The following is a 14,740-nucleotide window of genomic DNA, read 5'->3' as shown; positions in this document are numbered from 1 at the left end:
ATGTTTCATGTTCACTGTTAATCAATTTAAAACAGTTAACCATATCTATTTTATAGCTTAGTATAGTAAAGCTAGTTTATTTTTTCAGACATTCACATTTCGACTAAGTAGTATTATAGTAATAAAGGTATGCGCTAAGTCTGCACTTCAGCTAGATATCATAAAACGTATCATTCCTTCTCTGGCACATCATACATTGGTATTACTAAGTATACGTTTACTTTCTTTTTAAATCATGCGAAACAATGCAGAAACGAACGTCATATCAAATCCTAATATTTGATATAGTATGCTTAGACTGTAATAAAAAAAAGACTAAATTACATGAAAAGTGAACCCGGAAATAAAAACCGACTTCTTGTGTACACCCATCTGTTTTTTTTTTTTTCACAATCAAATAAGTCATTTTAGCATTCATCATGGTATTATTAATCAACACTCAGAATTGAAACATAAAAATCTAGTGTTGTTAAATAACTCTACTAATAATTGTAAATCAAAAAAAAAAAAAAAACTCAATCTTGTGAAGTAAATAGAAGGAACATCATTGGGAACACTTAACCAAGACTTCATGCAGCTGCCACCTACCATTGTTATAATTAACAATGGAATCCATCTTTTTCTTGCATCACATCATGTTTCGTCCTAGTTTTGTCGCAACATAGTTTATACCCGGTATGTTCAATTATTATTTTCTTTTTTTTTAATATGAATATAAAATAACACAAATCGCGTACTTTCATTTGTAATACATGTTAAAATATTTTCAAATTTTTAATTATAATTGTTGCAGTGAAGGAAAACTAATAAAAATGATAAAAACATTGAAATTAATTACATTCTGCATTTTTGTACGTATTGTGTTATTTTTTCATAAATACAGCGACATATCTAGACGAAAATTATTCGAATTGATAATTGACATACGAGCCACGAATATCCAGCCTATTATTAGATCATTTCTCAAGTGATTAAGAGGTACTTTATAGTACATCCGAATTACTGTCACACGAGTTGGGAGCTTGGTATAAAAATGAGGCACAGTTTCACAATCAGGGGATTCCTTTTTTAGCAGATGCTTCTACTATCTCCCAATGAATGTATCCATATATCAAACATGATAGCATAATCACTATCATTAAACTAAACCATGCATGGATATTAATATGTGTCCTTAAATGTGTTTAAGGAGAATGACGATTTCTTAAACAACTGTTGTATTCTTATCGGTAGCAAACAGTCTTAACAACGAGCGTAGACTAATCATGTCGCGATCCATAATCGTGTAGTCCTTGCGTAGGTATGCGTCATGTTATGTGCTGGGTGTTAATAGCTCTCATCAGGTGTAGTGTTATACGTAAGTAGCAGTTGTCGACCATAATGGTTATTTAGCCACTGGTACCATTAACCAGAGCTTCCTTAGGCTTATTGCTCTGTTGCATACGAGGATGACGAGACCGTAATTCTCTTTGGCCTTTAGGCCCTTGGGAACTGTTGTTAGTAGTAGAAACGTCATTTGCTGGTGTTCCTTCTTTACTGGTTACAGTTGATTGATCTCCTGGGCCGGCATTGCTGCCTAAACAAATATATAGATTAATTCTGAATGTTACTGTATAAACATCAATATTCATTCTGAAACATATTTAACATTGTGCTTATTTTCTATACTATATCAAAACCGATCGTCCTAAAGCAATGTCATGTTGAATTAAGTTTTTCAATTTCACATGATTACCTTTTTGGCTATTTGTTGGCGTAGAACTACGTTGTCGAGACCGTCGAAGCCGCCTTCGCCTCATGCCTTTAGGTCCTCCCTCCACACTTGATACAGACTCTATGCATACGCAAACCATTGTGACCATCTTTTTATAACATAATGAAAAAGCATTACTGAAATTCAAATATCTTTATAACTGATTATATAAAAAGCTACATCGCATACGTTAGTAGCGTGCATTAGTAATCATCATTGATGTTGTTAGTGTTAGACGGTCACAAGTGTTTGTTTCACAATCCATGCCACTCTCAAAGGACTTTACCAATCTTTAGGACGAAACGGCTGTTCTACTGTAAAATATTTTCGGGAGAATATTGTTACCTCTATCAATGCTTGAAACATCTTGACTATCGAGAACAGTATCTTCATCATCAGTTGTTCGACGACGTTCATCTCTACGATCTCTACGTTGAGTTGGAGGACGACCTTGTCTACCACCCATGTACCCTGAATTGCCTGCACCACCTTGATGACCACCTCTTGGAGGTAGATCCCTTACTCGGTCTTCATTACCATCTAAGGTGTCTCGACGTAATCCTGTAAATTAAATCATATTTATAACAAAAATCAAGTTAAAATTTGAACATAACATGATGAACACAAACATTTTAATGATTTTGTAAATCAAATGAAACGATGAAAGATTAGTATCCTTACTTGTAGCTGATGATGATCAATGTAGCATTTAACACATTAGCAATGATGCTTCCCGTTATAACAATTAAGGGTATTAATTGGGAGTGAAGAGGCATCTTTGGAATCAAGCTCATTAATTTTTTAATTTCTTCTTCTACCGTTAAATATTTATATTTGCATAAACTCATACAAATTTAAATGAAAATTGACACATTAATGTGTAGTATTAAATCACAAAAGATAGTTTTATTGAATTACATTAATGTAATTAAAAATATGTGTAAAATCCATGTGATTGTTACTACCTAATATTTTATAAGTTAAAAATCAGATTCACGTGGAGTATTTTACAAGGTAAATTTTATTACAAAACGTATATAAGTACATTTTTAATAAAAATAATAACATAATTGCTTTTTAATTTCTTATTTATCAACTTGAAAACGACCTATATAGTTAAGACAACACTTAATTTTGTTAACGTTTAAAAAGCAGTTAATTACATTTAATGTATTATTTAGTTAAATGAAAGATTCAAAAGTTGTTATATAGGTACATGTCATAAATTTGACGCGGAATATTTGTTAATTTATGAAAATTAACTCTTAGGATATAATATGTGATTAGACAATTCGCACACAAAACAAAATTATATATTTTATTTATTTTTCAAATAATCAATAAATCAAATGAATCACACACCATGAATTGCTTAGCTACTACATGCATTTTCATTAAACACATATGCAAACGCATATGACTGCAATTACTTTCTATTACTTTATAATTCCATGTTCTATGTAATGACATGTTTACAAATGCGAATTGTTAATATGTCTATAGATATTAACTGAGGCAGTATAAAGTAATAATGACGAAAACAATGAATTACGAATAACGATGTACGATGAAAAACTAAATAGCTGAAACGGTTTTATAACAAATGCAGCTTCAAATCTATATAATCAAATAATGAAAGATACTAACGACTATAAAAAGATATTAATAAAAGTCAAATTTGATTTGAATAGATGAATCATTTTGACGTCAGTAATAATAAAATTCATGAATAAATTAATACATTAAGAAAAAAATGATTCTTTTTGTATATGTCTTGATCAATATTTTTCATGTTTATATTGATACATTTACAAATTTGTAAGCTTTTAATTTGTTAAATGTTGTAAAGGATCTTGTAAATATATTATTTAATGAGTATTTCCAAGAATGAATTACAGTAAAAACTCGTTTATCCGAATCCCTAACGATAAATTATTTCATTTATTAAGCACAACGGATAAAACGAAAATAATATTTCAGAAAATATCAACGTTATAAAAAAAAAAAAAAAAGAATATTTTTCTAAGTGACATTCTTCAATATAGAGTTATATATGTAATTTATTTCGTCATCCAACTTTTAGGTGTAAAGAAATATTTAAATACATACAATTTTTCTATATATTATTAAAAATACACAGTTTATTGTATGATAAAGACCAAGTAAATTATGCATGATAAGTTACGTATGTTACACGAAAAGATATATTTGCACTGTATTGAGCTTTGAATAAATTAGGAATATGATAGCGGGAATATCAGATAATTCAGACTTTCGTTTATTCAGATTAAATAGTCATCCCACCAAATCCGAATAAATGAGTTTCTACTATAAACCTTGTATAATAATAATTCTAGCACTGATTTAATTTCAACAATTTATCAAATGTTACTTTGTGACAACACGCCCTCTGTCTTTAAAATCTCTGGGTTCTCTACTGTCTCTCGTGTTGGGTCCACCGCTTCTGCCATTACGTTTTTGTGTGTTCTCTACATTGTTGATATAGTCAGTAATAGTATTACCGGCATTGTGTCTGGTGGGAGCCCTACCCCTGCCACGTCCGCGAGATTGACCACCACGACCTCCACGACCTCCACCACCTTCTTCTGGGCCTGTAATCATTCCTCGTCTAGTTGGAGGAAAGTTGGGCATTGGTCCTGTGGTTGATCCATGCAGGTTTCTTAATTGTTGGTCAATTTCTAATTTATCTTGGCGTAACTGTTCTACTTCCTTTAAATAAAAAAATATACAATTATAAAACAATATATAAATAAATCATATTACATGAAATATAATATACATATTGTTTATCTAGAAACATATTTTGAAAAATATAGATGATATTGAAAAATATCACATAGTATTAAAAAGAATATATCATTTATTTTAGTTTGCAATAAGAAGTATTAAGAAGAAATGTATATTTTCTATTGTATACTTTGATGACCGATATAGAATTGTTTTTAAAATACTATTTACTTCTTGCATAGATTACTACTGAGATATAAAATTTCTTAGTTATTATTAGTACAGTGATGTACTTAATATACAATGCAAGAAGATTGCATATTGGACTTCAAGCAGTATGGTAGCTCTAAATTATTAATTTTTAAACTTCAGATCTCAGTAGTGTTTTGTCCAAAAGAATTGGTAAATATTTGCACTAAAAAATATAGGTGCTTATATAAAAATTTTAATGCAACCTGCATGCAGCTTTTCAAGGTTATTGTATAATTAAATAAATATCAACATGGTATGACATCATACGATAATCATTTGAAATATTTTTCTGTATTATATCTATATTTCTCAGAATATTTATTTTTCAGATAAAACAGATAAAATGAACGCATCATATACATGTTTTACATTGTTATATCGTTGTTACCTTTAAATGCGCCAAATGATATTCCAACAACATTTTGGCATTAGCAATACTTTCAACAGTACCAACAAATACAAAGGGTACCTGACCCTCCTCTCTTGGAATTGTTGGCTGAGGTTCGTTGTCTCCTTCTATTTTAACTCGTACCTAAAATTTGTAATATTCAGAATTATTCTGTTAATTGTAGTAATAATTATAACAGTAATGTATACATACATTATCCAATGATTAATTCTTAATAACTATATCTACAAATTATATTAATTAATTTCATTTTCAATATCTGAAATTGAAATTGTTTTTGATAAATGTATAAACATAAATGATTAATATATAAAACGTAAATCATATTGAAACTATAAGTATAAAAACAATTATTTATAATACTTTAAAATTAGATTAATGTAATTTAAATTATAATTGATTTAACATTTATTGAAACGAAATAATTAAGTTAGTCATATTAATACTAGATAATGTATTTAAATAAAGTACAATATAAAACCAAGTCATATATATATATATAAAATAATGTAAAAGTAATACACAAACTACTGAAAAGATAGTAAGAAAAACTAAACGTGTACAAAAAGTAATCATATAATAATAATATAACAATAACTGAATACAAAAATATTGCTAAAAGAAAATTAAAATAAAACAATAAGAAATTTTTATAATTATTTATGTACAAAATATCTAAATATTAAATAATACAAATATGATACTCACCACTCCACTTTTATCGACAATTTCTTGTATTATGCGACCATTTTTCCCAATTACTTTGCCTACCAAAACACGTGGTACTTGTATAGATTCTTCGCTATACTCAAGCAAAGAACGAGCTTTTTTAACAGCTTCATGTGTCTGTAATTGAATAAGCATTTGTCATCAAAAATTTTCTTGTAAACATTATACAAAATTATATAATCTATAATTCTTGAATAAATTAAAATTTATTTGTCAAGCATATAACATAATCAAAAAATAAATATTTATTTCAATTTTTACCTCTCCATAAATTTTAAATGTGCATGAATTTTCTTCTAATTCTATATTTGTAATTCCATCAACCTTTCTTGCCTGCTGAATATTTACCCCATGCGCACCAATTGCTAAGCCCATCAAGTCTTCTCGAACATTAAATTCATCTGTGTATCTAAAAAGTAAAGTTTTGTTTTACATATTTAACCTTAGATATGTATAACAAACACTTTTTTCTACTGAAAAGTTACAGGATTCATAATAAATATGTATAAATATAATTATATTAAGTTGCTATAGATAAATCCAAAATAATACTTTAGTTTAATGACATTTTAAATTAATAAATATTATTTAAATGCTAATATCAACTTTTTTCATTAAGATTAACAGCTAATACTAGAAATACAACAGTCAGATAATTGATTATATATGTATATAGATATATACCAGTATTGTTAATATATCCTAATAACCTTGTATGATCAAATTTTTATTTCAAAACAAAATTTAGATTTTCATTAATAACATGCAATATTACATTATTACATTACAATACAGTGGTAATAAATATAATATATTTTAATCGAATTTAAATTCCTGTCAGTGGCTTGCATCCTGGCAGATAAAAGTAGTAATAGAAGAATTTATGAGATTTATGAGATATTTATGAGATAACACCAAATGCACATAATGTAAATTATAAATTATAATAAAGTAATACTCAAGCAAGAAATATCGAAATCATTTTTAAATTAATAACAGATTATTTAATTTGAGTTTTGAATTGTTTCTACAAATTATGTAAAGTTCAAATTGGAATTTAAGTTTTAACGTGCAATACATGTTGAAAATTTTAATTATAACACATAATATGCGCGCATACATACACTCACACAAGATACTGATATATTTTGATGTAATAACAAATGATTTATTTAAAAAAGTAATATAATGTGGGTATTAATTTGAGATAGTAAAACCATAATGAAATTATTATATGAAACATGCATACATATTTCTGTTATGAAAATAAAGAAAATGTATTTTACAATATATTACAATTTCATTTTATATTGCCTTAAATTTTTAAAGGCATTAGTTATCATTTAAAAAAGGAATAATCTTAGTAACCAAATCTTTCTCCTTTCAACAATTTAAAGACTTCTCATACAGATTTTGATTCAATTTCGCAGATTATAGTAATAAGAAAACCAATATTAAATAATTATAATATATTAAGTTTTAGATACGATTGTACTAAAATAATGTAATATAATATACAAAAATAGGTATAATTTTTAAGTTATAAATAGAAAAATATAATATCGTTTCAATTTAAAAAAAGGAACAATTATAATAGAAAGATATTTACTATTACATCTTTTATTTTATAAGTAAAATAAACTTCTTCGTCAATTTTACATACTGTAAAGTATCATAAAATAATATAAATCGTGTAAATGTTTCGTAAATGAAGATGAAGTGTAAAATAAGCAATATCACATATAAGTGAAACTAAAAATATCATAACAGCCTAAATGATAATTATTTCGTATAAAAATTCCTCATTGATTATGAAATATTATTCTTATCCTGATTGAAATTTTATAGATAAATTATTTAGATTTAGAAATATATATAAGATAGAGTCACCATTTATTCAATATTTTGTGCAAAACATTTAATATATCAGTGTTTCTCAAACATTGGCAGGCTAGAATATAATTTTGGATATGATATAAATTGATAAACTTAAAATTCTATTTAAATACATAAATGAAAAAAAGACAAGAAAAAGAAAAAAAAGGAAAAGAAAAGAAAAGAGAAAGAGGAAAAGGAGAGAGAAAAAAAAATGAAAAACAGATCACAGCTACATGTTTATATTTGTTCACTATTTTATCAATCACGCAAAATTTTACTACAGAACACATAATAAGTAGAAAAGAATAAATAATAAATTCTGTATGTCAGTGTACTTAAAGCATTTGAGTTTAAGTGAATGATCTACACAACGCCGAAGCATGCACATTTATAGTGTAGTTTCATTTTTCATTTGAAAAATGCAGCTGTGTGATTTATCATACAATAAGCTAAACTTAAATCTAAACCACGTTGCTGTGATCTCACCTTGAATTTGTTTTCACTCCTGCCTCAAAGTCTGAGACACGCTGATATATAAAGTTTGAAGATCTAAATTTGCTGAAATGAGAAAGAAACTCTTGGTGTAACTCATTGGAAATTCATACATGAGATGGCCCTATCCCGTTGTCCCTGCCATTCTGTCTGTTTGCTCCTTACTATTAAATTTATGAAATTTTATACAAATTTACATTCCAAAATATTTGTGAAAAATAAATTACTCGTAGTATTATAATAATAATATCGAGACAAAAAATGTTAAAATACTATACTGCTTTATATATGTTAGTACACTTGCAATTTCAAAATGGTATATAACACTGCATATTTATTTTATGCATTTCGTTTTATGTATTATATGTCTATAAACATACCTGTTTAAAAAGAATTAGTGTCCAGTATTAGCTTTATTAAACAATTTCTCCCTAATTTCTACTAACTTCCTAAGATTCATTAGATGTTATTATTCAATCAATAAAAAATTATACAAACCCGTTATCTGAATGTATGGAGGAATGTGTTCCTCAATCTAAAAATATAATTTTATTAAGAATAATTATAGCGTTCAAAAGTATAGTATGATAACTTTAAACAAATTTAAAGTTATCCTAATTACATGTATTAACAGCTGAAACATATAATGACATTGTTTGCTGCAGAAACACGTAAAGCAACTAAAACTACAAAGATATTTGTGACTTTTCATATGAATATTAATGTACAAATATTTTACTGAATGAGATTTATTTCAAATCAATTTAAACAACTACATGACAGAGTAGTTAAAAGTTTATATATATGATATTTCAAATTAATATGTATATATAGGTATATATGTATATATAAGTTTGCAAATACATGCATATCTAACCCGTACTTTACAGTATATAAGTTTGATTATTGGAAAGTATTTTAATTATATATGACAATAACTAATAAATTAGATTCTGAAAATGCTATTGAATACTCCCTACCTCAAACTATAAATTCTTAAATTGTTTTACAATTATAAAACTATATTTTTATTGACTTACAAACATAATGGTTCAAAAACTAAAACAGCAATGATAGTAAGATTAGTTAGAATATCTAGTATAGAAATATATTATTATGTAGATTAAATTAAATTAATCTAATTGTATTACATAGAGCTGATGATTATAATCAGCAGACAATGAAAAACATAGCATTACTCTATTTGTGACAAGTAAGATTATGGTATAAACAAAAGAATATGTCAGTAAAAAGTGACATTCACTAAAGACAGATGAAAAAACACATTATGTGCAGATTTATTACTATATGCACATCGTGCTTTTGTGATTGGCAAAAGTATGAAAAATAAGATAACTAACACACAAAGATGTATATGAACTTTAAAAAACGTTGCATGTAAAATTCATTAAATATTTTATACACAATCACACTTGTAGTATGTGGAAACTAGAAGGAAATGTATAATAAACATTTGTAATGTGGCTACATAACATTCATAAAAATTATATGATGTTGAAGCAAACATATTAATTAATGATTGGAAATCTTGTGAATTTTTTCTGCCAGTAAATGCAAACCACAGACAGGATGGTAACCAGGACAGTGTATGGATAGGGGCAGGTATTAAATGTCACAAGATTTTTTTTAATTGCAACACCAACTCTAATTTGTTTACTTACCCCCCAATTGTTTGAAGTTTAGTTGACTCAAGTTGACGTGCTGCTTCTTCCGTTCTTTTCAAAAGCAATACCTGCAACATATGTAAAATATATGAAATATATCGAAATATATTTTTATAAAATTTACATATACTTCTATATAAAATGTATTTTATGCAATTTTAATATATAGAATTTTATAACTCACCTTTTGTGATAAGTTTCTAAAATGCATTTCTTGGAGCATGCCACTGTGACGATGTAAATTTTCATGACGGGAGATGGCCAGCAATACTCCTCGTTCAGGCACATATCGGCACACTGCTGCCCCTATTGCTTTTTGAAATTCCTTATGTGCATTTTCCATTTTGGCACTATGTACATTAAGAAGTATACATTAAATATACATTATATATAATGTATACATTATCAATATGGATTAACTTTTTATAAAATAACAACCTAAGTATGATACCTACAATTCTCTTAGATCTTCAGGTACTTCTATTTCGATCTTGTGAAATGTATTTTTATCAATGGGGGGATTAGGATTTTTTGCCCTCAGTCGTTCACTACCTACAATTTCAGTATAAGCACATTCCCATCCCAAATATTCAACTACTTGAAAACCTCCTTTACTCATCTGAAATAATAATTTAATACATAAACTTTTGTTAAACTAAATTACTTTTATTTATTGAACTTGCATTTTAGTAAATGTTTTATATATTAATATTGAAAGATATTATAAAAATATTTTACTAACCTTAATGACTGCCTTCCACCACCCGCATGCTTCGTGCTCATTGGACCTAGAAAATACCTCAATCTCCATGGTTTCAGAAAATTCAGGTTTCTGACCATCTGTTGGAGGTAAACGTACTTGAGCAAATGGAAACTTCGATTCTGGTTGCCAGCTAAAATATAAAGCATGTTTTATTGGATAATACTTGAAAATTATATATAAATTTCTTACATAATATTGCTAAATTTTTAAATATTGTAAAATATAAAACATATAATATTTAAATTATAATAAATGTTAACAAAAACAAATTATATTTGTACATAGTTTATAAAAAAAGTATGTTCATTTATATAAATATATACTATATATAGATTATATTAATACAATTTATAAAATTATAATTCCATGAAATAATATATTATTATCACTACTGTTTTCTTTGATAAATTTCAGTTATAGATTATATTCTATTGCCTGATCCCTATTATATATTTTTATCCTTAAAATAATAATCAAGTAAAATATAATTCTTTGATATATTCTATATATTATAAATATCGATATATACAAAATCTAAAATAAAAATATTTGTTTTCATATGTAAAAGAAATAATGAAAATATAACAATTTACATAATTATTACATAAAATTTTAAATATTCTATGCAACATTTATAAATATTTGATGCTTTTTACTATTAACATTTAAAAAAAGTAACACATGGAAAAACCTAAAAACTATGACTGCTCAAGTAATGGAAACAAACAATACTCATAAAAATCATACAATTTTTGAAACTATTGACATAGGTATTAGAAATATTAGACCTCCTATAGCTGATAAAAATAGTATAATTCTTGTGCTCAGGAGCCTACACTGTTATTAGCACAGAGTATTAGGGTGAACCTTCAGATATATTGGTATCTAAACCGTTTTTAAAAAGTGGAAAGAAAACTTACTCATTTTCGAACGTTACTAGAACTTCGTCCTCAAAGACATCTGTGACAAAGGCCTGAAAAAATGAAACATAAAGCGTATAAATTCATACGTTCAAGAATCACAGGTATAACGAGTGGCGTAAGACATTCGGATGTAATATCGTGATGCTTTCGGGGTATCCATAAGACGGATATTTTTATGATTCCGATATTAAGGAAATGCGTTTCCGCGAATCGGGAAAATGTTGAGATGAATCGCAACATTAAAAGCTGACGAAAATCACGCCCTGTCAAACGAGACATGGCGTCGGAGGAAGCCGCGTTACCTCGCGAACATTTGAGGGCCGCGCTTTCGCGAAGTACGGGCGTCTCTTTTGTGAGATTAGAACCGCACCACGGGCCGTAAGATGGTCTATCCACGGCCTCAATCTTCCGCCCTGTTTTTTGTATACTTTTCACAGAACGAACCTTATAATATGCTCCGTTTTCGCCGCATACTTCGACTGTGAGATCCTCCATCTTGCTTTTGTGTGACGGCTCGCCTCCTTTGCAGCAGGCATGCTGGCGAGCGGGCAGCTGCACGAGTTCGAGGCTGCAAATTCGTTGTTCACCAATCGTACAACTCTTTTCCATGACGCAGCCTCTTTATTGGATGGATTCGAACAGTGTTACCACTTTCGCATCGCTAATTTACGTTTGAAAGAACTAGGATAATTGAAATACGCACCAGCGTATTCAGCACAAAACTGTGCACTTGTGTAACCGCTATTAGAAGTCAAATCATGACTTCGTGCCGCTTGCGATCGTGTGGCCGCTTCTATCTGGCCCTAGTGTTCGCGATTTTGCGAAACGCGTGACGTGCCTTGACAGTACCGATGCGGACAAGAGTATTATTACCGATCATTCAGTGCAGACGACAATGTCTGGAAGCAGCGATTCTGAAGAATTTTTTGATGCAGAGGATGATACTTTTCATCATAGTGCACGGTAATTTTATCAATTCTTGCCTATTAAATGATTGTATTAAAAATCCTAAACATAATTTTTTTTGTATATCTTATATACTTAGCAAAAAATATTCTTGCATAAATTCTGTAACTATCTGGATATTTCTTAGAAATAACGTGTAATAAAGTTTAACTTACAATTTTTATTCTATTTAATTTGTTATATTCTGTTCAAAGTTTTTACACAAGCAGAAATTTGCCTCAGATCATTTTTAGGTATGTAATCCTTATTGTCGTATCGCGTTCTTAAGTAATTAACTTTGGTTAGGTTTGAATTTGAGTACTTACATCAATCGTTCGTATGATCGTATGCAGCTATTTCAGGGTTGGCGTTTGCAAATTTTTAATAAAATCTAATCGTTAAAATTATAATTCTAGAGAGTTTGAAAGAACTCTACTATTATATACTTGAAGAATTATTGATTTATTTAATAAATCATTTATTTATTTTGATATATTTACATTTTTTTAAGTTTAGGCTGCATAATTTTATATATTTAAATGTAAATAAATTATTTATATAAATATCTTTATTTTTATATATTATTTAAATGTTAATGTATATAGCATTATACTGATAAAATTACAATATAAAAGTAAGTTTAATATTTTTGTTAAAGTATATTTTAAAGCATAATCTGTGTTTTATATCATAAGAATAACAAATAATGTATTTGGTTATAGAAAGAGTAAACAACGTGATTCTATCAGCATTGAAATACAAAATAAGGATACATCAGAATCTACTACAAAAGTGGATGATGATGTTTTTGTGAAACCTGCTCAACCTAAACCAATTGTAGAACCAAAGGAACATGTAACAATAGAATGTATAGTTAATAAAGATAAGAATGTGAGTATACGTTAATATTAGAAAATTATAATTTTAATATCATGTTGGTTTTTTACAAAAATCACTTATTTAAATAGGAGGAAGATGGAAAAGAGTCAAGTGCAGATAAAAATATAGGCAGAAGAAGGTTTCGTGAACTTAGACAACGTATGCAAACAGAAGATGATGACATTCAAATTAACAGTTCCCCTCCAGATAGTCAAACATCATCTATCGAGGGTGTTTATCCCACTCCTTCAAAGACAACTCATCCATTTAGGATCATAGAACACGATACTCTTAGTTTACAAAGTATGACATCTTTAGGACGAGTCGGTCGAATCTTAGCTGGAGTTGGGGACAATGTATCTGCTACACTTGCACCAAATGTAACCCAGTGTCCCTCTTCTGCCATCCTTACCCGTGAAAGCCAGATGTCCTCCATTGCTAGTATTCCAAGCAAAGACGAGGACACAGCATCTGGTAAGGTGTCCCAGTCGTCCAGCATCCTTACGTTGTCAGGGGATATCCTTCAGGAATCCTCTGTTAACACTAGGTCCAATTATACTTCTCACTCACAAAATGATAAGACTGTTATGCTTCAAGAACCTGACGTCATCGCTAGTACAAAAACTAATGGAAAGTCAAATGAAGATGTTACTATGACTGGAATACCTGTTGCACCACCAAGACGTAAAAAAAAGCCAAAAGTTCAAACACCCTCAGATCTTGCAGTACGAATTTTATCTATTAATATAATATTTTTATAGAGTAAAAAATGTTTTCTGAAGTTATTAAAAAGTGGTTTTGAATAAGATAAGTAAATACAGATTTATAATTTTAGCCTTCTACAACAGAATCAGCATTATCCGCTTCGCCATTACCAAGTCCAGCAAGTACTATTGAATCCATTACAAGAGAATTTGAACATTCTCTTGATATACGATCTGCAACAAAAGGACAATACGTTGTTAAACCACAAGTCTGTATTATACATTTGCAAAATATAATTTCATATATTACATAAAATATAAATTATTTAATACATTTTTTATCTGTATAGGATGAAGATAAGTCAAAAGCTGAAGGCCCATCAACTGAAGAATTGGAAAGGGTAGAAAAAATGAAAGCTGAATTAATGAGTGTGAGATCCAGTGACAAATCTAGTAGTCCATTAGGATCTATGTCCAATAACAGTATTGGGCGTTATTCTTTAGGTCCACATAAATTACCGGGTTTAAGCCCACAGGGTTCGAAAGAAAGACGAAAATCAGCAGGTGATCAAGATATGGT

The 14,740-nt window shown here is 28.5% G+C and overlaps 2 protein-coding genes across 5 annotated transcripts in view; one reads left to right on the top strand and one right to left on the bottom strand.

Annotated features, from left to right (window-relative positions):
- Positions 1 to 633: 633 nt before the first annotated feature.
- Positions 634 to 12,172, bottom strand: Fmr1 (synaptic functional regulator FMR1). 4 transcript variants are annotated; one of them, XM_017897215.1, is made up of 13 exons: positions 12,077 to 12,171; positions 11,630 to 11,682; positions 10,689 to 10,839; positions 10,402 to 10,565; positions 10,131 to 10,296; positions 9,944 to 10,014; positions 6,153 to 6,300; positions 5,871 to 6,008; positions 5,142 to 5,285; positions 4,276 to 4,483; positions 2,099 to 2,314; positions 1,736 to 1,834; positions 634 to 1,576 (listed from the first exon to the last, which is right to left on the bottom strand). In XM_017897215.1, the coding sequence occupies exons 1-13, from the start codon at positions 12,125 to 12,127 to the stop codon at positions 1,389 to 1,391; spliced, it is 1,797 nt and encodes a 598-aa protein (XP_017752704.1). In that variant the 5' UTR covers positions 12,128 to 12,171; the 3' UTR covers positions 634 to 1,388. The 4 variants fall into 4 exon arrangements, with proteins under 4 accessions (XP_017752704.1, XP_017752706.1, XP_017752708.1 ...); XM_017897217.1 differs by lacking the exon at positions 1,736 to 1,834 and having other exon boundaries at positions 1,389 to 1,576; XM_017897219.1 differs by lacking the exon at positions 1,736 to 1,834 and having other exon boundaries at positions 1,461 to 1,572; positions 12,077 to 12,172.
- Positions 12,173 to 12,344: 172 nt separating this feature from the next.
- Positions 12,345 to 14,740, top strand: part of LOC108545536 (WD repeat-containing protein 44) — a 6,487-nt gene continuing 4,091 nt past the window's right edge. The window contains exons 1-5 of the mRNA XM_017897213.1: positions 12,345 to 12,595; positions 13,300 to 13,468; positions 13,546 to 14,181; positions 14,292 to 14,429; positions 14,511 to 14,724. Coding sequence (XP_017752702.1) covers positions 12,528 to 12,595; positions 13,300 to 13,468; positions 13,546 to 14,181; positions 14,292 to 14,429; positions 14,511 to 14,724 — 1,225 coding nt within the window. The 5' untranslated portion in view covers positions 12,345 to 12,527. The remainder of the gene's footprint in view (positions 12,596 to 13,299; positions 13,469 to 13,545; positions 14,182 to 14,291; positions 14,430 to 14,510; positions 14,725 to 14,740) is intronic.

Source organism: Eufriesea mexicana, unplaced genomic scaffold (assembly GCF_001483705.2).
Source record: "Eufriesea mexicana isolate 0111107269 unplaced genomic scaffold, ASM148370v2 scaffold471, whole genome shotgun sequence".
Classification (NCBI taxonomy): Eukaryota; Metazoa; Arthropoda; class Insecta; order Hymenoptera; family Apidae; genus Eufriesea; species Eufriesea mexicana.
Note: the sequence above shows the minus strand (reverse complement) of the source record. Positions and strands in the feature narration are given on the sequence as shown.